Raw genomic sequence first — 21817 nt, 5'->3', positions numbered from 1 at the left:
CCTGAAAAAAAAATTATGTGTGTGGTAAAAAGTCACACGTATTCGGTGTATAATATTCGTGTATTGATGATAGAATTTACTATGTTGACATTAAAAATTTGTGATTTACAATACATTTCCACTGATCGGTAAGTGTTTGGCTGACACGATGAATAACACTCGAAAACAAAACGAAATATAGTTCTCACGTGCATCACTTTTGCCGTCCACATAAAGCTGTTTAGAATTCAAGGGACGAAAAGTTGCAAAATTCAAAAAATACTGTTCTGTTTGTAATCGGTGGCTGAGTATTTTGAAAATTCTTGGCAAATAATATATTCCTCACCATACAAAACGAATCCGTTTTCTTCGTGTAATTGTGAAAGAATTAGAAAGATATTAGCGTTAGATGAGCGGTGCGCGAGTCGAACAACTTTACGAATAGCGATAACCGCGTTCAAGCCCTTCGGTCAGTGAGCTTTCGATGTCAATGCGGTGGACTCGATTCTCGCGAGCAAATGGGATCGCGTGTCTTCGTCAAACTCGCTCAATTTATAGCTTCATTGCGCTCGGTGTACTGGCACTTTCGTATGCCTGTACAGATATAGATCAAAATAAAAAGCTCGTGTGTTGTTTCCCCCGGTGTATCGGTCCGTCAATGCATGCTGGATGGCGCCATGCTCGTTCTTTCGCGACACCGTATAAATAAACTCGCCGCAGTTCCTTTCGAATTTATGTTCGACGGACGACGTTAAACCGGACAATGAAAATATATTTCGTGAAATTTGTTTAAAAAATAAAACCACAAATTTTCTCTTCCCGTCAATCTTCATTGGATCTCCATTGATTCTAAAAATAGTTTATTTGACAATAATTTTTCATTCGGTATCGCTCAATATCGAATAAAACAAAAATAACTTGTCATCACCCGTTCGAAGGACACGCAACAATGCTACGGAAAGTTACCAGGAACTAGCGACATGGAAATTCATTTTCTATACGAATGATTGAAATCAGTTTTAGTCACTCAGTCAATAATTTATAAGAGCATTAGGCTTCGTTATTCGGAATTCTGGAGATTCAATATCACGAGAACGCTTGTTTGTTTGTCCTCCCTTCACGCCCCAACTAAGCAACCAATCTACTTGATTTTTGGCATAAAAATAGTTGAGAAAACCAAGTGTCACAGCTACATTTGGTCATGGAAAAACATTAAGCTCCCAAGGCCAATTTACGGGAATACTCGTACTTTTACAGTAAAAATCGTAATCCTTCGAATGCTCGAAATTTCCGCATGTCTCAGTGGATAATGGAAGGACCCACAACATTGTTTACACGAGCGTCCTTAAATAGTGCACTCTTCCGTATATTGATACTCACTGTCTTGTTCCTCCAGGCAAAGTTTTCCAAATTACCAACAATCATAAATGTATAACTCTGTCATTATGCACTCCATCTACAGATATAGATATACATCAGTTTCACTCCACACAGAGAAGATTTGAGATGTTCGTTGGGGTTCTCAGTTTATCAGATCATCGCTATTCAATCACTCCATTAGGAGGACATATCCCTATAAACCACCCTCTGTCCCCTGCCCTTAATATACGTATACAGTTATTTTTCGTCACATCAATGTGAAAAGAGCGAGAGAGAGAGAGAGAGGGGACACGAGTGTACAACGAGCCGTTGTAGAGACCCCCTACGAGGTATTGCAGGCTTCGCTCGAGATGACTGCAACAGACTGTGACATATTAGGCCACCCCGGATCGAGGACGTGGCATCCCCCAGTTTAAGAGCCCGCACCATAAGAGGGTGACTCTCTACGATTCTCTGGCCTCTGCGCTTCCTGTACGCTCATACTCGTCGGAGGATTTATTGTTTCGCGATTCAGTGGCCTAACCGAGTCATAAGCGAGAGAGCGAGTAAAGCCACTCGTGCTCTGCCTGTGTGTGTAGGGGGCTCCAGAGATAGCCTCATCCCAGTTTCTCTCTATATTTCTTCGACATTATCCGTCGCTGAGATTAATGTACACATGGTTGTTGTGCTCTACATTCGCGGTCAAAGAAGGTCCTAAATAAATTACACTGGCGGGCGAAACGTTCGCCACAGATACTCTTTTGTTCTAAGCACCCCGCGAGTATTTTCGTTCGGTTACAATAAAAGGCTTACTTTTTATTCTCACCAGGTCTGACTGGTGAGTTTTCACTCGTTTTTATGTGCACCGGAGCTAATTAGGTGCCACTCCAATTAACGTTATCCGGGTTTTACACTGCTGGGTTTAATTGTATATGATTTGTGGAGCATGCAACGTTGATTTTTCACTCCTCATTCGTTTTTTCAAATTTTCAAATGGGCCAGTTGAACTCTGTTGAAACGATTAGAAAATAGCGAAAGACGTACGAGTCAAGCGGAGTTACCGTTGATAAAATATTCGTGAAGTCAAAACTTTCCGTGTATAGCTCTCTGCGCGTGTACGTTTTTGTATTTGCCATCGGAAAATTTACTGAAAAAGTGTCTTTTGGTGAGGGGACACTCCAAACAAGATCGAGGAAAAAAACGTCCGTGAGACATAAAAATTCATGAGCGCGAGCGAGGGTGTCCGAGAAAAAGTGTATTCGAGCCTCTTGAGAGCGACGAACACTCGTGAATAAAAGTCGAGTGTCCTGCCAACTTCTTTCACAAAACCATTACGTATAAATTCGCCATACGTATTCACACACAGAGCCCCGCCCCTCCTTCCCGCACACATAAACGTGAAATATCGATCTGCGTGCATGTACCTTCTAACGCGTTTAACGCGTTACGGGACAAACGAGATCGTGAAGAAGATTACTACGATTTTATATTTCTCTCTCCTCGTTCGAATTGCAATTCGAGCGATCTTTTCGCAATAATCATTTTTTCCATAGCTCAAGCACGCTTTTCGATAAATCCTGGTGCACGAGAGCTCCTTCGAGCCATGAATCGAGGATTGTTTTGACGTGAAAAATTTCCGATGCCCCACAATAACCCAGAAAGCCTGACATTCGGACCAAGCAAAAAAGCATCGAAGCCCCACTTTCTCACTTTTTCACTTCATTCGAACAATGTCTCTATGCAAATATTGAATAATTCAAAAGAAATTAACTGCTCTTTTTCACTCCGATCAAATAGCCTTAGAATTCGTCCCTTTGCCGCTGTGTCTCTAACCAACGCGCGTGCAGCATTGAGGCCTCCGGTTTTCGAGAAGTTTACGTTTTTCTTCCGCTTCTCGATGCCTTTTGTCCATCGACAATCGGACTATAGACGCCCCATCCTCATTCATTTTTCCAGCCTCAACTCCCCACTCCCTTTTCGCGATCGCTAATCATTCGTCCGCGCATGTGACGACGTATGGACGAATCTATGGACGAGCAGGATACAGCAGCCAAAGAAGAACGGTAGATAATGATACTTTCCACAAGTTTTCACCGTGCGCTCGCGCTACTCACAGCTATACACTTCTCTCCACATGCAGCCTCGTACAGGCGTGTATATCCACGAAAATATACATGCATGTACGTAAGGTCGCGCAATTACCCCCTGAAACCGGTTTAAAGTCAAATGTACGTACGTGAGCTTCGCGGCGGTGTTGTCCGTCCGCGTATGTTGTATATACGAGACCGTGCTGCAACCAGCAACCCGTCCTTTCCTGCAACTCGCGTCCATACACGAATATACAATTCCATTCCGTATTACGAAGGAAAAGAATAAAATCAAGAGGTCAAACATTTACGGACACTCGACAATATGGGGTGGATTGAAAAGAAAATCCTAGTCACAATCGCATAGTCTTTCTCATGGTACTAAATTTTAGTCAAATTTTAATAAAACACACTGTCGATGTGTGAGTTTAACGTGCATGTGCCAATTCAATTTCTTCGATTGTAGATTTTATGAATTTCTTTTCGAATTATTTCTATTTAAAATGATCGAATATGCGAAGATTTCTTGAAATAATTCATTGTATTCGGTGAAAGGGTTCACTTGCTTGATTTATCTCTAAAAACTTTAACTTTGCCAACAGCCATATTTCACTTCCGCCTCTCCGGAGAATACGGAATTGAAATTTTTCAATGATTTCTTTACGCTATCAATCAATTGAAATAACGAAATGCTGCTAAGACTTGGTCATTCTTTTATTCGGTTATAACGACAGGGATCTCGACTGACGAATACCGTGACTAAACGGTCAGACTAACACCGATTTCTCGGGCGATCGACTCCCTCGATTCACCCGATTGAATCGCCGCACGTCGAATGGGCCGTTCTCTTTTATCTCCCGTCAATGCAAAGCCAAGTAAGTCACGCTTGGATCGCGAGTGCGCATTAGTTGCGCAGGTATCAAGGTCCATAAATTATCGTATTGCGTGGCTTGTGGAATCCTTGCAAAGTTTAATTAATTGAACGAATCGGCCTCTCAGGTGAATTCAAAAAATGCTTCCTGCTGTATTTATTTACAAAAGACCTTGAGTAAATCGAGCCTGATCACACTCGTGGCTGAGCCTACAAGAGAAAACGCATTTTTCTCGTCGGATCGTGCACGAGCTAGCCGTCGGTCCCGTCATACACACTCGATCGGACGCATCATCGAACCGATAAATCACGCCAGCTGTAGCCGGGCGAGGAAGATGAAAAGCCGATGAAAGGCGAGAAAGAGATGCGGAATGAGAGAAAAAAGAAGAGAGGCAAAGAGATGCGTGAATACAACAGAGTGTTTGGTGTTTTGGCTTGCGCCGCGGGGGTTTGGCACCCGCCCGTCGTCACGACTTTTTCTTATTTTGTTTCTCTCGCTCCTTCATTTCTTCTTTCTTCTATTCTCCAACATTTGATTTGCCTTTTCGCTAGCTCATCTTCGAAGCATCCAATTCATCGCTATTCTTCGCTCAGCTCAGCAATTTTCGAGCTCAAAATTGTCCACTATCCAGGAACGTGGAGTTTTGCCAGTTTCCGAATGACAGCGCGATCGATCGCGTTGTCAAATAGAAAGGAAAATTATATTTCTTCGAAAAATAACGGAGAAAACGGCTGGAGAAACAAGCGTATTGTGTCGCCGTATAAAAAGGTTGAGCGAATCACTGAATATTGCGTGATAAAGCAACGTACAGTAGAGAAGTGAATAAAAAATGACGGAAATTGCTTCGAGCTCTTTCCCGTTCAGAAACTATGGACTACATAATTTATATGTGGATCTATATATATCGTAGATTTTTTATCAAGCCACAGAGATACGAGGAGAAAAGGCTCGTGTGTCTGATCGAGCGCATAACAATGACGCCTAGGATGATGCATCCCTCCGATAATGACCGGTAATTCGATATACGAAGCGCACGCGCACGCCATACGAACATTGTTTGCGAATGTCTCAGCTTTTCAATTACCCCCTTAGTACATTCTGCCTTCGGCTACTCAAAGATCCAACAGTGTTGAGCCCTTTGCTTCTTTTATCTATGCAGAGTTAGCGAGTGCATGTATTTACCAGGCGTAAATATGTGGATAGAGTTTATCGACATGGAAAAATGTAATGTTGGATGATTTTCGGATTGATGTATTTGCACTTTGCTCCGGGTGCTGTTTTAATTTGATTTTCAGAGCGAAAGGAGTCGAACGGTTCGTCGAAGCTCGGAGCGATCTTTTTCAAAAGACGTTATTCGATTTTTTTCCCCGGTTATTGTAGAGGCTACGAGTATTTTTGTTCCGAGAGGATTTTTCTGCCCAAGACGTTGATATTCGATGGGATTGAGACGTCGTTGAAGTATTCACGAAGCATGCGCATTGATGCCGGATAGTTTTGTGCGGAGGAAAACTTTCTCGGAATGATTGTTGTGTTTTGACAAATGTGTAGGCGCCAAGTTTCGCGGAGGACAAACTTCCGGAAGCGGGAGAGCGTCCTTGGGCGTGCACGCAGGAGGCGTTCTCGCGTGAAAATACGAAGAGGACGCGAAAGATCGCAGCTATTCGTGTCCGTGCGTTTCCGCCGCGATCGAGCTCTACCCATAAAAGTATATGAGCTTCGTTTGGACTCCGCGAGCATCGTCGAAGCTATCATTTCCGGTAGATCGATCAATCATACTTCCGCGCAGTCCTGCAAGACTCACACGCTTATGGTAAAACACCCCGCGCGAGCAGCCATTTTGTCAACCCCTCTCGCCGCCGCCACTCCCTCCAAAACATCTGCCACCCTGCGGAACACCGTTCAACGATACATCGAAAAAAAAGAGACACCAGAGGCTAAACTGACGCTCGAAATCGTATGGGGGACGTTTTATTATGGTGTGAATATTATTGATGTCAGTAAAGTATTTACTCGTCACACGTCGCTTTTCATGCCACGCCACTATGAATGGACATTCGAATATCATATTTGATGAAAAGTGCGAGGAAGTTTGAGCTCGTAGATAAATAGAAAATGAAATTTTCTTCGTGTGTACGTCATTTGAATTTTATTAGTTGAGAGCCTGACAAAGAACGTGGGTCTTGGGAAGAGAATGTTTGTGGGAAAATCGTGAAAAGTAACTCTGTTGCGGCATCTCTGCCGAGGGCTTTTGTAAACTCTTGTGAGGAATTAGTTTTAATTGAAATTGTCAAAATAAGGAAGGATCTGAGAATTCATGTGAAAATAAACTGCCGAAAGCTGCAAATTGGGAAATCGTATTATGCGGTAGGATGAAAAGAATTGTGCGAAGAATGGAAGAACATTGCGTGTTTACATCGCAAATTGGACGTGGGGGGGAACAACGGAAGTTGAAGATTTCTCGGAGCCTGGACAAATTAGGGTGACATCCTTCGTCCGAAAATTCGCTTCCGAGTAATACTTTCTCTCCTGTTTCTTTCATGTGCTCGATGCAGTCGTCTGATCAGGTAAAAATCGGTGCTCGTACATTTTACGTGTAAAAAGGTTCATGGCCGTTGGTTCTTTCATCCCCCGTGACGAAGGAACGAATGGAGAGCGAAACGGGGTGTGCGGAAGATCAAAATTTACCCAAGGCCCTTTGCAGTGCATTGTCGAAACTCGAAAATGTCAAGCTCCGAGAAGAGACTCTTCTCTTTTTCCTCATAGATGCTGAAATTTTTCCCTCCCTCTCTCTCTCTCTCTCTCTCTCTCTCGAGCGAATCGGATTATGGGATTACGGGTGGATGCTCTCTTCAGGATTCCTCTCTTACCGTATTGAAGGAATAAAAGGTAAAGTGAAGTGGAGCGAAAGTTTGAACAAGCTCGGTGACACTGGACCTTGCTCACTCGCATTATATTTTCGATTGTAAAGCCTCTTTTGCGCAATAACCACGATGTGTTTTACAAAGTTATGTAAAGACCATGTCGTTCAATGGGCTTCACCACCGCACACCCTTCGATTTTCCGCAACTCAATCGTTTTATGCGACGTTAAATATCGCCAACATTGTATGCGTAAGCTTGTATACAATTGTTTTCTATAACAGATAGACATTGTACCGAATAAGCGAGGGAGCAGATCGCATTGCTTGTAAAAAACGTATCGACGTGGAATAAAGTAAATCCTCTCAGTTACGAACTCTCGTCGCTCGGGGGAAATAAAAAATTTATGCAAAAGTTGAACACAGCTACGACGTTGTAAAGTGCATTTTAGCCCTGGAAAACGAACGAGGAAGTTTCGAGCCAGTTCTAGAATTGTTCCTACGTCGCGACAGGCAACCCTGTACGTATATATATAAACCAATACACGTATCGTCACAAATCTAATAACGAAGACCGAATGTTAAGTGTATAAGTAACGAAGAATCGAGTGGCCGTCGCAGCCGCTGACGTAGCCTATTGACAGGAACGATCGATCATGTAGAAAGTACAATAAAAAACGTTACTCTTATAGACCCGGTAAAAAAAGAGGAGAAATAAAAGAGAAAAATACAAAACAAAACCGGTAAAATAAAAGTTTGATAAAACTGACGATGCGAAAGCATCGTTTTTTCTTTTACCTAGTTTCAATTAGTGTCAAGTATATTTATCGTAGTCCGTTAAGATTTAAAAACCTCGGGACTGTGATTCCGTTCGTATATACACACCCAGCGTAAAGCAAAAGTCAGTATTGGAACTCGGAAAGAAATATTAATATATATCGAAGCGCAACGATGCCACTTTTACCTCGTGAATGAGTAATGTTGGCGAAAAATTATGGGTCATGTTCAGACAGATAGCGTAAAGCTTAATATCGACGTATCTATACCAGGAAGAAACATACGATTTTTCAATGGTTTGTAACTACGTTTAAAAATATAAAAAGCTGGATTTTTAAGGGAATGCGATGTGGAAGTTTCTGCACTGAATCGTTGTCGCTACATTTTTCCACATTCGTGACACATCGCGACAACTTTGAATTCAAATTTGAAACAATGCACGCACTCGTTATGACTTGCCGCGCTCGCGTGCACTCGGTTTTTACCTTGTTTCCAAAGTACTTGCAAAAGTACGAGAATTTATTAAAATTTCATTCGCTTCGTGCTAAGTGTATGAAAAGCAGAAGCGAATTATATTCGGGACTGTGCGACGTATCGGGATGCGCGAAGAGCGTCGGATAACAGAGTCCTCGTACGCACCCAAGAGCGGGGAAGGAAGTGGGTATCGCGTTACCCAGAGTCCCACGCATCCTCTGTCAAGTGGATTTCTTGTCTTTCTCTCCCGTTTCCCTCGCGTTTTTTTTTTTTCAGAGACTGGGGCGCGCCGCGGGTCGGAGTCTGCTCACAGAAAAGATCAGATAAATAATTGGCTTGGCGCACAGGTACAGCGAGACTCTGCTTTTGATCCTTGAGAGGCTTGCGCAAGGATCTGGGGAGACGGTTCTTTGTACCTTGAGGATTGAAGATGAGGGACACTCGATACATTTGGGTCGGATGAATCGCCTCGACGAAGGTGATGATGTACCGTAGCCTGAGAGTACTGTTCGTGTTACAAGGAGCTACTGTGTGAAATCCGAGCGTTGACAAGTTCACGAGAGAAAAAAAGAAGAAGAAAAAAGCCAGGACAAAACGGAGAAAAATTGTAAATAGGATGAAGGCTGTATATACGCTCAGTTTATCGACAGATCGCACTAACGATCTCGAAAAACGAGGTACGCAGGAGCGAAAGATGGATGCCGCGTGTATTAATAACCCTTGGGGCCGACCGGGGAGAGAGCATCGTCGCGGACTAATTGCTGAGCAAACTAGTATTCGATGACTGGTGAGATTCGTCTCGATGATTGAAAAGAAGTTGAAAAAACGGTTATCGCGAAAGAGAAGAGGAAGGTGTATCGACGACGACGTTGTCGTCCTCATCCCCGTGGCGTTTTAGGCTTCCGGGGGCCTGCTCGGTAACCGCAACGGCTGTTTTTCGCCGAGGTTCATTTCGGCACTTCACAGAGAATTTGTTCTACGCACTTAATTAATATTGCTTCGTTTTTAATATGCCGGCGCTTGAGAACGTCAAGGACGCAGCAGGGCTGTGCGGCAGGCGAGAGTGGGAAGCAGGATTTAATTACTTTTTTCCGTCGAGTCTCGTAAATCATTCGCTTGCGAGAAGCGAGAAAAGAAAAAAACGACTGCGAGGATATAGAGTCACGAAAGAAGCCGGATGAGAAACAGTGTGTGGCGAAAGAGAGACGTAAGAGCGCGGTCGCCTGCTCGCATGCCGAGTCATAAAATAAAATTTTACTAGGTATGCATAAGTGAGGAGGTAAAGGGCGGAGGGAACGATGAAGAGGGAGAGAGAGAGAAAAAAGGAACGTATTTAAAAAAAGGTTAAGCGAGGATTACCGTTCGTACGTGTGTAACGCGTGTGCATTGTTGGAAATCTGGAGAAAGAATCTGCCGAAATTGGCCGATCCATCGTGAAACGAATATAAACGAGAGGACACACATCGCGAGGCTGGTGGGGATCGAGCTCCGGGGAGCACCTTTTTCTGTCAAAACAGGACGGGGATCATCCCGGATGATCCGTGTGGCTAATCCCATCGCGATAAAAGCTTTTTTCCGACGTTACGAGAGTGCGTTGGAAAAAGTGTCCGGTCCTCGGTGGACGGAAGTGGGGGAACAGCGGAGGCTCAGTTTACCTTTTCTACGGCAGTATTCCCAAAGAACTTTGGAAATAAGCAGCCCACCGAACCTCGAGTCACCGATTCGATGGAGACTTTTAAAGAAACGATGGAGCTTTGACAGCTTAGAACAATGCTTCGCCCCTGCACGCAGGATCTCCAACTAATTTGCTCATTTGGCGTCAGGAGATCGCTGAGATATCGCTCCCGAGATCTTATCGAGCGATGGGACCGATGGTGGAAGTATCCGCGCAGCCTAGCCGGCCAGCGAAGATGCTAAGACTCAGTGTGCGCTGTGGTAGATGAAGGGAGATGACGAGACTAGTAGCACCTGATGTTTGGAGTGCGATTGGAGATCTCACGAGGGAGGCTACACACGAAAAGCTAAAGGATCGTCGGACTGGATCGCAAGATCTCTGATGTACCTGCAGACTGGTCAGGATTAAGATGCCAATCGTAGACTGCTGGTAATCCAGGTACGATTGGCCTCATCCAATTGGCGCACCAGTGCCGGGGGTACGAGCTCGGAAGGCGACGTTCCTCGCGCTGAAGTCATTGGGATCTGTCAAACCTCGAGATTTGACGTTTTCACTAGGACTCGAGTGAGGTTTCGTTCCGCATGCTAAGGTTCGCCTGTTTTCTTCTACCGACGGTCGCATGAAGCAATGAATACTCGTAACGTCTCACTGTTCATTTGCTCAAGTTTACTATCGCTTGTTTCTAGGTTTTACTCTATCCGCATCGTGATCTTGGACGATTGGCGATTGCTCGAAAAATATTGAAAGACCGAATGAGCGTGATTATTGTGTAGTTTTTAAGGTCCACGTCGGACACTCACCACATGCCCGTGAGCGGGTGACTTGCTGATGGACTGTAGTTGAGGATAAAGCTGACCCGCCGCCGCCGGCGTCATGTCGGTCAGCATTTCAAAGGCCTCCGTGCTTCCTCGTGGTTGTTACACTAATTACCAGAATTGGGCAGTGACTCCGTTCGTATTTGTCGTGAATTATTGCGGTATTTCGATCCACGAAGTGTACCGTCTCGAGGAGAAGGCTAACAGAGGCTGAACACAGTTGCTCGGATAACGAGTTTATTTAAAAACAGCACGTTAGAAACGATCGTTAATGTTGTTCATATAATCGAGAATAGAAATAACGGTGAGTTCGCGATTCCTGAACGTTCGATATCGAGCTTATCGTCGTAGCACACAGACCGAGGCTAGCGTCAATGAACGCAACGACGTTTAATTGTTACGTTAAACTAGATTGTAATAAACGAGACGGAAAAAAAGAAGAAGTGGTAGGCGCGCGATTTCTCTCGGCATGTACGAGACGGCGATGTTGGGGAACCGGTTAACGTGGTTCCCGTTCTTCGCACCGTGACAGACTGCCGGGCAACCTATCGTTCGGGGGGTTTGGCCCGACAGAAACGCCAACAGGAGAGCACCGCTAGCAGGGGAAATGGGATACGCAAAGTGCAAACGTGGTAGGAGGAAAGCGCGTGGCCGTTGAGCTCACTTCTCTCCGCTTAACCTATGGTCCACGGGCGAGGGAGCGAGTCGCTTGCAACGAGAGAGAGAAAGAAGGAGAACGGAGGGAGGGAGTGGAGCAGGCCACGCGAGCAGGGAGTGGGACTGGGACAGAGTACCGAGATACGAGAAACAACAGACTAGAGGGGGAACACACTCATGGATGGATAAAAAAAGGGGCCGTGCTCGAGAGGCGGCAACCCTCCTGGAATCGTCAACGCCTTCGTCCGCCTACTACCAGCTGAACCTGCTTCAACTTTTATCCCCACCATATTTACAACGGGAGAGAGAGAGACTCCGGGCAAAAGGACGGTTAGACGTGGCACATCATCAGGGTTAAGCTTGCTAGAACTTCCACAGGAGCAGCTCTGGAGGGGAGAGTTATCCACCGACTTGGCCGGCTATCAAACGTGAATTGCGCGCGCAACGTCGGCGAGTGAGCGACCTATGGGGTCGCTGGTGCTGCCAGCTGAGCGGCGCAACTCCGTGACAACGAAACTCACTACTCGTTGAGGACTGGCACGTTACGAGTGGACTCTGACTCGCTCGTACCCCTTAAGGGTGATTCTTCCTTGCTATTTTTTAACTCTGTTCTTTCCATTGCAGCCTGGCCTTTATTCTTGTGGTTCTACCCTAACACAAATTTCTTTCACCAACTTTTTTTTATGCCTGCCCTCAGACGCTTCCTAGTTTCGTCATACCTTCGGCTTTTGCACTCGTTCTTGCTTCGTTCAGAGAAAGATTCATCACCGCGCGTCTCGCCCCCGGACGCTTTTAAATCGTTTCCCACCACGTACGCGGGGAGCCACCGCGGACGGATATAGCAAGTTGGACCACCGATTTCGGAATGTTCAAACTCCCCGTGGAGTTTGACACGTTTCTTCCTCTCTCAATCGGTCCAAGCTTTCTCTCAGACCCGGAGAGCAATCCGCTCCTGAACTGAGGCTCCGAGGGGCTAAGATATTCTAGGATTATCGCTCACTAGTCGCGAGGTCTTGCAACCGGGCTAATTCGCTCCAACGAAAGGCTCGAGAGCTTAACAAAAAAATGTTACTCAACCCGCCGTCCGTACTCACTCGACGCATATGCTTGTTCTGTCTATGCACGACGAAATTCTCGCGGAGGCTCTCTAATGTGATTTTAATCGGCGAGTTTGAATTTCAAATGGCCTTATCGACTCGTTGGCCTCATAATTCCGGTGTATACAGCACACACGAAGTACGCACGAAATGCTTAAAGACTCCGTGAGCGATGTGTACCAACCGATGAGAAAGGCAGACACGGAGATGATCAATTACGCGCGTAGTCTCTCCCCGGTCATTGGCGTAATCTCGTTCCAACGAAAACGCCGGGATTTAATCGATCTTTTGGAAGAGTCCAGAAAGATATTCAGAGTATCGTTATACGCCACTGACCATTTGTAGCTGGTCACCCAAGTCACCGTGGCCCATCGATGTTACGAGACACGTTGCGTCGCTCGCTGGCATTAGGGGTCTAATTTATCCTTAATGAAAGAAGACGCTCGGCGCCATGGCGCGAGAGCAAAAGAGATTAAGAAGGCCGACATAATCGTGGACCATTCATAAATTTACAGCCACATTCACCTTAAAACTCAAGAAGAAGGATGTTCTTCTCCCAGGAGCAAGGAACCCGCGCGCGCACCGTGATCCGTGAGACTCTTCTTTCATCCTAGGCCATTCTTCCCCGGTCATTTTTAACTCGAGCATTCTCGCATACGCAGCCAGCCATTCATTCATAACTTTGAGAACTATGATTATGGCTCTGGCTCTTATTTACTATGTTACAGGAGAATCCACGCAGTGCGTAAGCGAAAAAAATCTTGAGTTTCCTTCCTTTACACTCCCATCCGTTTCTAACCCAATGTCAATTATTTTAGGAATCGTAATTATCTCGTTTGGGTATAACACACACCGAATGACTCCACCTGCTCCAACGCTTCGGCGACTGTGCCCGCAAAGGTGACAATTATTATTTCATTTGACGAAGTAACGAGGCTGCCTAGTTACAGGTCGAAGATAATATGATCCCTGGAAATGTTACACTCGGGAATATAGATGCGGGCGAAATGATAGAAGCAACGCGATGATGATATACGGGTCGCTCCACCGGCTCGGTGGCAAATTGATGAAACGCGATGTTATAGCAACCGATGGCAGAGGGAAGGTGTTGGTTAAAGTTATAGCTTTGATGATAATATGCCCCCGCGTCCGAGATGGAAATCGTATTACGTACGACCAATGCCCAGCCCATTTTTTGGCGCGAATCCCCACGATTCCGTATATACGTTTGCCAGATGATGATGCGGATATCGCGTGTCATAGATCCACAAAAGGTGGTGCGATCACAACTCGTTGGGTTTGATGGCAAGCGAGTTGCCTCTCCTGGGTGCCGTCGGATCTGCTCGAATCTCACCACCCGGAGAAGACGAAGGGCGAGTGGAAGGCGTTGTGAGCGCGAGAAAACGCATTTTTTTACAATGAAAGAAACCAAGAGGGAGACGATGCTGATGCGGCTTCGGGAAGATGGATATTAAGGCGACTGACTGGAGCACAATCACCGCAATGGGCGTATCATTCGTACGCGTGCTTGGGACGAATGAGAGAAACCGAGAAAAATACCATTGTTACGTTTCTTGTGGCAAAAGAGAACGAAGCTTCGTACGCATCGAATGTTGAATGAATCGGAGGACCGACGCGTGTTGCCATTGCTTTTCATACTCAACTCCTGGCGAATCCATTCTCGGCCGGAGATTTATCGAATGCGCTGAGAAAGAAAATCATTGGAACAACGAAATGTGGGGTCCCAATGAAATGAATGATCATCAAACACGATTAAACGAATAAAATTATAACATTGCAGTTAAATGATGAAAACTTTTCCAATAACATAAATTGCTATTGAATCAACAATTTTTTATTCTCAGCGTGAACACTGGAGAGTCTTGAGCTCACGTTTTGTGGCGGAAACAGGGAAGTAGCAGGAACAGAAATGACTTGAAGAGGTTTTTTTTGGTCAACAAAACTCCGGGTCAAAGTCACCCGAAAGTCAGTTTATCAATTCCCTGCCAAGAATTGTCGGTACACGATTTTACAAATATTGATTGAAATCCCTTCACAAAATTCCAGTTACGATAGCTGTTGCAGGTCAAAAGCAGCGTACAAACGACTCTCTGCGTTGTGAAGCTGCAGCCAGCTACTTCGTGATTCACTTGTCTCTTACTCAGTTTTTATGCACCTGCATGTCTTTCTTGGGTCCGTCGTCACCGCGGACGACGTGAGATCTATACTTATCGGCTTCCGTAGGCCTCTTTCGATCGGCGCACTCGTGATTGACTTCCAATGATGGATCGTTGATTGGCAGAGCGAAAGAGAGCGGAAGAATAAAAGGGAAAGGAAGCGAAAGAGGGAGAGAGAAAGGCGTGCATATATAGAGAGAGGGCTACAGGGTTGAAAGGGAAATGGGCCACGGGGGCGGATAATAACAGGGCGGTCAGTGTATGTGTATGTGTGTGAAGCGAAGCGGAGATGTAGTGGCCGCATTCGAAGAGCGAGCAGAGGCGCCTCTCCGCTTCTTGCCTTCTCCCTCGCACACTTTCTCTCTCGCAGATTCCCATATAGCCCACATCTCGATCTCCCATCTTTATCCTCTCGGCTTTGCCATGTGTTGATCCGCCGACGAAAGATGCTGCACTGATGGTCTAATAATTACGCCAGGAAGACTCGGGACGAGAGACGGAAAGAGAGGCTCCTCCGTTTTTCTATATTAACTCGGCAAAAGCTCCTGGGAAGGCCGAAGTTGAAGATTCACCTTGTAACTCTCACACGAATACAAGCCAAAAAGGAAGAGACAAAGAGGCCCATTTTTTCTTATGATTTCCAAGAGCTGATGCGACGGCGACAGCGGAATCCTCAATCACGCAAATACCTCAGTTGCTTTTCGTCGATCCCTTTTTTTCCAGCTCCATGTTCCTTTACCAAAGAACATAATCTCTTTCGTATACGAGCTGTAGAATTTTCTTAACGCGCGTGTGGCTATAACTATTATTCTGTTATTACCGTACGATCATTATTACTTATTGCCGTATTATTATTACTAATAGCAAGGTACGTGTTACAAAAACAAAACTCGAGGAGGTTATAATACGATCGTTGCTCATACAACACGTTCACTCGTACATGAGAAGCAATGTGATTCTCTCGGAGTGCGACGAGAGGGAGAGAAAGAGAGACAGAAACGGACTGTAAAGAGCTCTTTTCCCATACTTCATTTCGCTGATGGCTACACACTTTATTGGAACTAGTTTTTAACCTCCAATGTCTAGCTCACATGTACACAAGCTTTGCGGCCACATTTTTCTATCTTCTTTTATTGCTACCAGCGTGAATCTACCGACCAGTATTAGGAGCAGCGCGTTGCGAGATAGAGAGCGAAGAAAACTCGAGTCTGCGACTGATTTACGAACTCGGCAGCCCGAGCAAGCACTTTTGGTACACCTAAGATTGGTATATAACCACTGCGTACTTTCGCGTATGCCGCAATTCTTACAAGAAGAGAGCAGCAGCAGCACACTCTTCCAGAACTCGAGGAGTCTCGGGACCACAGATTTATGGGGTGTTCTTTAGGAGACTCTATAACTCTTTGGAAGTGCAGTTTGTACAATCCGCTGGCTAACGTGCCTGTAGACTCTCCGCACATATGGCGGGTGCTTTTTTTTTTAAGGAAAAATGAATAAACTTGGATTCTTGGCAGCTTCAAACGTTCGCTCTTCGCGCGAGATTGGTCGAGGAAGATCGATGTCGTTGACGTTTGAAAAAACCGATGCGAATCTTCCGAGGATTGATAGATAACGGTGCCGAAAGATTATTGAATTTATCAGGATCCAGAAACGATGGAACAGTAACCTACTTTTTCCCGCGTCGATGAAATATTGCCTGATATGATGTACAAGCTTGAAATTCCGGTCGTTTTTGACCCCCTAACCGATTCTTTCTCCTCACCCGTACGATCTTCCAGCTATTACATCATTTATTCCTCGATCAACTGTCCCCTGCACGCGCGACATCGTTTACAATTCCACAAGGATAAAAATAAAAAGAAAAAACAAAGATGTCCATATGAAGCAAGAAGGGAGAATGAAAAATGTGAAAACAAAAAAGGAGCCTGTTAAATCGAAAACTACCGACAAATTCACGCGCATGTACCTAGCTTGGTAGTTGAGATTGCAAAATGACGTGCAAACTGAGGGACGCCCTCGTCCGCCCCCCGGCAATACGGTAATCACTATAATTACGTATCGAGCCCTTATATTAATACCCCCCCTTTGGCAGCCTCGCTCTCTTTCTCTCTCTCTCGTTCTCTCACCCTCTTTTCCTTCCTCTCGATCTGTTCGCAATCGCCGCTTTCTTATTCGTGCGAAAGCTCTCAGCCGCTTCTTTGCTAAATCTTTCACGCGATACAACCAATCATGTCACATTTAGCGACACCCTCGCCATTGTTACCGATTAATTAGCTACTGCATTTCATTTTTCTCCCACTCTGCAGTAGTTTCAAAACTCGCCGAACTCAGCGGCTACTCTAGTATCGATACAGACAAAATCATGCAACGGCGCCGATGATCGAAAATAAATAATGAGAGAGTCCAGGAATAAGCGTTCACGCAACTCCACTGATAATTACTTCTTACTTTGCCCCCCTAGGACATTGGATACGAGAGTTGACCCGGATCGTTTGACCTAAGCCATGATTCACGGTGTTTTACGTACGGGAAGGCCGACGTACCTCAGACATTTGCTCACTATACGAAGAAACGAGAAAAAGGGACAAAGAAGAAATAGAGAATTTTTGGAAATTCCTCACTTTCCGGAGCCTATCGCTGGAATGCTCTCCCAGAAAACGTCTCAAATTTAGAAAAGAGTTCTTTTCGTAGATTGGTAGAGAGCACATTGATGCAAGATTAACTTGGATCGATAAATATTACTAGTATTAAGGATTAAGTGCTATTTGAAGGATTTTCGCGCTATGAATCGCACAAAATTTCAGTTTTTAAAAATGTTTAAAAGCACCGAAGTCCTTTAACTTTGTATATTTCTGTGTGATTTTAGTTCAGGCGATAGCCACTGCTTCAAAAATCAAAACGCTCTTTGGTTTTTTGGAGAAACACATGAAGAAATATATCGGTTCCTGTGGAGTAGTTTTACGCCAAATCTACCCGAGATATCAAACTTGAAAAATTCTATCATACAGTTGAAATACCAATAAATAAACCCTTCAAATTTCAAAAATCTGTTTTTTTTCCTCGCCATAAAAAATCTCGAGAAAAACCCTAAAAAATCCGGCTGCCAAACGGAGTGACCCTCTCAATTGTATAACAATAAAAAAAACTGTATAACAAACAAAATTGTACAACAAATGTAAAATCGGCTGTATGCCAAAAAGGACAAGTCCTAGCGCCTCAATAAACTCAATTCTGTTCTACCGATACATCCACGTCCCTCTCTCTCTCTCACTTTTGCTCAGTCTAACAAGAACGTATAAGAAAAAAAATGTTCTAACGATCGATTGTTCGATCGAGTCCGTTAATAAAATGTTTGACTGTCCGACGTCATTCAATCAGACTTCACATCCGGGGAAAATTCGTCCATAGATTTATTGACGATGCTAAAAATCTGGTAACAATAACGCAGTATTAAATTTTTCATGTTGCAATAACAATGCGCTATGAAAATCTTGGAATTTTTTCTTCCCCACGAACAAAGGGGATCGATCAATACGAAAGGAAATCATTTGTTTACAATTTAAGGTTCTTCTATTTATTGCCATAGATTCATTTGCTGCGATATATATACAGGGGAAAAAGCGGCACGGAAATTGCACGTATTCGATCCGTTGAGTGATTCGTCAAAAGGGGAGTGGTCCAAGATGTCTACATGTATAGATAAGTGGAGTAGAAAGCTCGCTGGTTTAAAATCGAGATCCAATTGGCAATGGGATAAATTGAATGACGGAGCTTCGAATTGGCATAGAGTGCGTGACGCGTTCGGGGATTGATGCTGTTCGAGCTGGTTAAGTCGTCGTCGTGTATTGGCCAGTTACGGATGCTGCGAAGGAGACAGCAGCAGGAGCAGGAGCAGCAGCCAGGGGGAGATGAACAATTAACGATATGGCGAGGGGCAGAGACCGCCCAAGATGAAATCAGCTCTGCGCGGGGGGCGCATCGGAGAACTCGTTTTGTCTCGAACCTGTCAAATATCGTTAGGAAAGCCTCGCAAGCCGGGAGTTTAAATTGCGGAAGCTGTGCGTCCGTCGACACCGACTGGTTGCTAGAGCAACCTTGTCTTTAGAATTTGCCCTATAAATAGATATGAGACTACAGTTATGTACATCGAGTGAAAGAGAACGGGGAGAGAAACAGGCTACGAGATTAAGGGGGCGGGAGAGCGAGGGAGAGAGGAAGAAGCGCCCCGATGGAGAGGCTTGCCTCAGGGTAGGAATCGAGATGGTCTCGCGTCTCGATATAAACTTCTCGCGGAACCTCATCCGAGGAGGCTGCTTTCTGATTTAGCAGGAAAAAAAACAGCTTTTGCCTTCCGGCAATTCCGCATCTCGTCGTCATCGTTGTCGTCGTCCTTTTTTTCTCATTCCCACGATAAATATTCCGGATTGAGTTGATTAATTGAATCGTCGGTTATTAAAATGTCTACGGATGCTTTCGCAGGTGAGCATGCCCAAGATTTATTAGATTTTGAGGATTCCAGCGCAAGAGAATCGTTTCCTTCGTTATGAGCTTTGAGCTCTCTCTCTCTCTAATCTCGTTGGAACAAAAAACCTTTTGCTACCGACATCGGTGTCTTATGCCCACATGTGCCTGGATCAAAGTGTGTTCTTACAAACACTGATTTTAATGCACTCGTGTACTTATGGCACATAACACATGTCTAGGACGATACCGATCATTCGCATGCCCGCACGACGCTCATCGTACTTTCATAATTACTGGTTTCAGCCTGAAAAATATGCTGCACGCTACGCAATCATTTTTTTTCCTTCTTGATCAAACAGAGAACCTTACGCGCCTGTGTATGATATTACAATTTTTCTTCAAGCAAGCCCCCCCTCGTGTCTCGATAAAAACTGACGTCGGATAAATCTTGATGATTTCATTGCATCGCATATTTTTTACGAGCATTATGGTTGTTGCTTTTTTTCTTCTTTTAAGATGTTCGCGAGCACGCGCCGAGATTGATTTCTCCTGATTAACTTTTTACGTGACTCCGTACATAGGATCGTTAGAATATTTTTTCAATTACGTCGTATGAAAAACTGTCAAACCGGTCTGCGGAAAAATAATGCTGCATTTAAAAAAAAGGGGGAAATTAATCGTCTTTTTTAATGAATTTACGTTTTTCATCTCATTGCATTCTTATATCCTTAGGATTTCACGTTATAATTAAATTTAAATTGCATTTGCAGTTTAGATAACAAGTTCTCTGTGATATTCATTGAAAAGGACGATGAGGATGGAAAGTTTTTGAAAAATTACCTCAAGAAATTCGGTGTCGGTAGTGGGATGATGATTCGGTTGATTGACGTTCTGGATCATAACGTTTTGCGGATGCGCAGGCTGCGGATACTGATAAGCGCAATTCATGTTTGCCACTTGGTTGTAAATATCACGTGAAATGATCAAATTCGTAGATAAACCGTAGCGCAAAAGCTCCGAGTAACGGATAATTGTCCGGAGAGATAATTTTCCTGAGATGACGCAGTACTCGCAGTTGCGAAATAGTTTGCGATAAAAATGGTCCCGATGATTTATCGATTGAAGAAATTATTATCGGGAATCCGATCGGTGGTCATTGGGGTACTTGAGGGCAGAAATTATGCGGGAGATGGACGATTCGTCGTCGTCGATCGAGATCATTTCCAGGAGGTTCGAGCAGGTGAGACGAGTTTTATTCGCGCAGCCCGCGATCTCGCGTATTGCTCGCGAGTATAATTTCGCAAGTGCGTATAATTTTCGAGCGGCGGCTGCTGAATAGTCTGCCTCTCTCTCGCTCTCTCTTTCTCGCGGTAACGTAAATTTCGATATCTTTCGAGGAGCCACAGCGCTTTTATATTCGTTGTAGTAAGATCGATGTATCCACGATGCCGAGGGTTCTCTCGACTTCCAAATCGATTGATCTCCAAAATTGCTGTCTCAATACATCGCTATATAAATACACACATTCGTATATACAAACGTCGAGTTACGTGTGTACAAAAAAAAGCAACAAAGACAGCGAAGTATTCGAAGGGAACACGCTAGTAATCACTGTTATTCACGCTCCCGCACACGACCCGGTGAAGACTATTCGTCCGCAAGATGAACAGTGAGTACGCACATTTGAGTGGGAAAAAGGGTAATCAGACCGGCGAGTATCTTGGCGTAGGGAGCACAGAAAAAGACTCGACCGAGGAGCATTTGCGAGGGAGCGCAAAGTCAATGAGTCCGAGTTTTATTAAGCGGCAATACGGAGAATTGACACCTGTGACGATCAGACGAAAAGCGATGCAGCACACGCGTACGCACACATCGTAAAATACACGCGTACATTAACGAACACACATGCGGCCACGCGTGTACGCGTACAAGAAAGCTCAGTTATCCGGGAAGCAGCCACATCGAGTGCGTGGCCTGCTCATACGTCCGGAGATTGAACAATTATTAGGTAGTGCAAGTATAGAAAACACACGGTGGTGTGAATGGTCTTTCTCTCAGCGGGTAACAATTATAACTGAGGTTTTTCGAGGGAAGCGTGCGGCTCGAGCGGCGCTCGCGCGGAGGCGGATCTTTCCCGCGGCTAGCCGGCTCCAGGTCGCGTTAACACATGCTCATATCTCTCCGTATATATAGCGAGATACGTAAATGTGTAGCGGGTATACAGTACATGCATAGACCGCGGAAGAATACGTGGGCTTCGCGAGCATGTAACGGAGAGGGTCGCACAACGATACGGCGCGGTTCTCCTTCCCTCGCGGTGTACGTTCCGCGCACACTTTCATCCGGCGCGGTAACTAAGTATGTGTGTCAGAGAGTGGCGTTCTGGAGAGAACTCCAAGAGAGTTGCGTGCGCGTATGGGCGCCTTAATACTCATGCGCGTTCTCACACATGGCCAATGTGCGTGGGTCCCCCTGCTTGAGTTTCTTCTGCGGAAAGAAAGATCGGGGTTGTGGGGCTGGGGAATGA

General features: G+C 45.0%; 1 protein-coding gene across 5 annotated transcripts in view; it reads right to left on the bottom strand.

Annotated features, from left to right (window-relative positions):
- LOC122407826 (transcription factor Sp9-like) overlaps positions 1 to 21333 on the bottom strand; it is a 38472-nt gene extending 17139 nt beyond the window's left edge. Inside the window, exons 1-2 of one of the 5 annotated variants that reach the window (XM_043414261.1) lie at positions 20131 to 21333; positions 3575 to 3652 (exon numbers count right to left, since the gene is read on the bottom strand). In XM_043414261.1, the coding sequence (XP_043270196.1) occupies positions 3575 to 3652; positions 20131 to 20238 (186 nt within the window). In that variant the 5' untranslated portion in view covers positions 20239 to 21333. Of the gene's footprint in view, positions 1 to 3574; positions 3659 to 10880; positions 11447 to 20130 lie in introns of those variants that run through there. The other 4 variants (XM_043414262.1, XM_043414264.1, XM_043414259.1 and 1 more) reach the window with 4 other exon arrangements.
- Between the last annotated feature and the right edge of the window lie 484 nt (positions 21334 to 21817).

Source organism: Venturia canescens, chromosome 3, assembly GCF_019457755.1.
Source record: "Venturia canescens isolate UGA chromosome 3, ASM1945775v1, whole genome shotgun sequence".
Classification (NCBI taxonomy): domain Eukaryota; kingdom Metazoa; phylum Arthropoda; class Insecta; order Hymenoptera; family Ichneumonidae; genus Venturia; species Venturia canescens.
The sequence above is the reverse complement of the archived record's forward strand: the minus strand, read 5'-3'. Positions and strand labels throughout refer to the sequence as shown.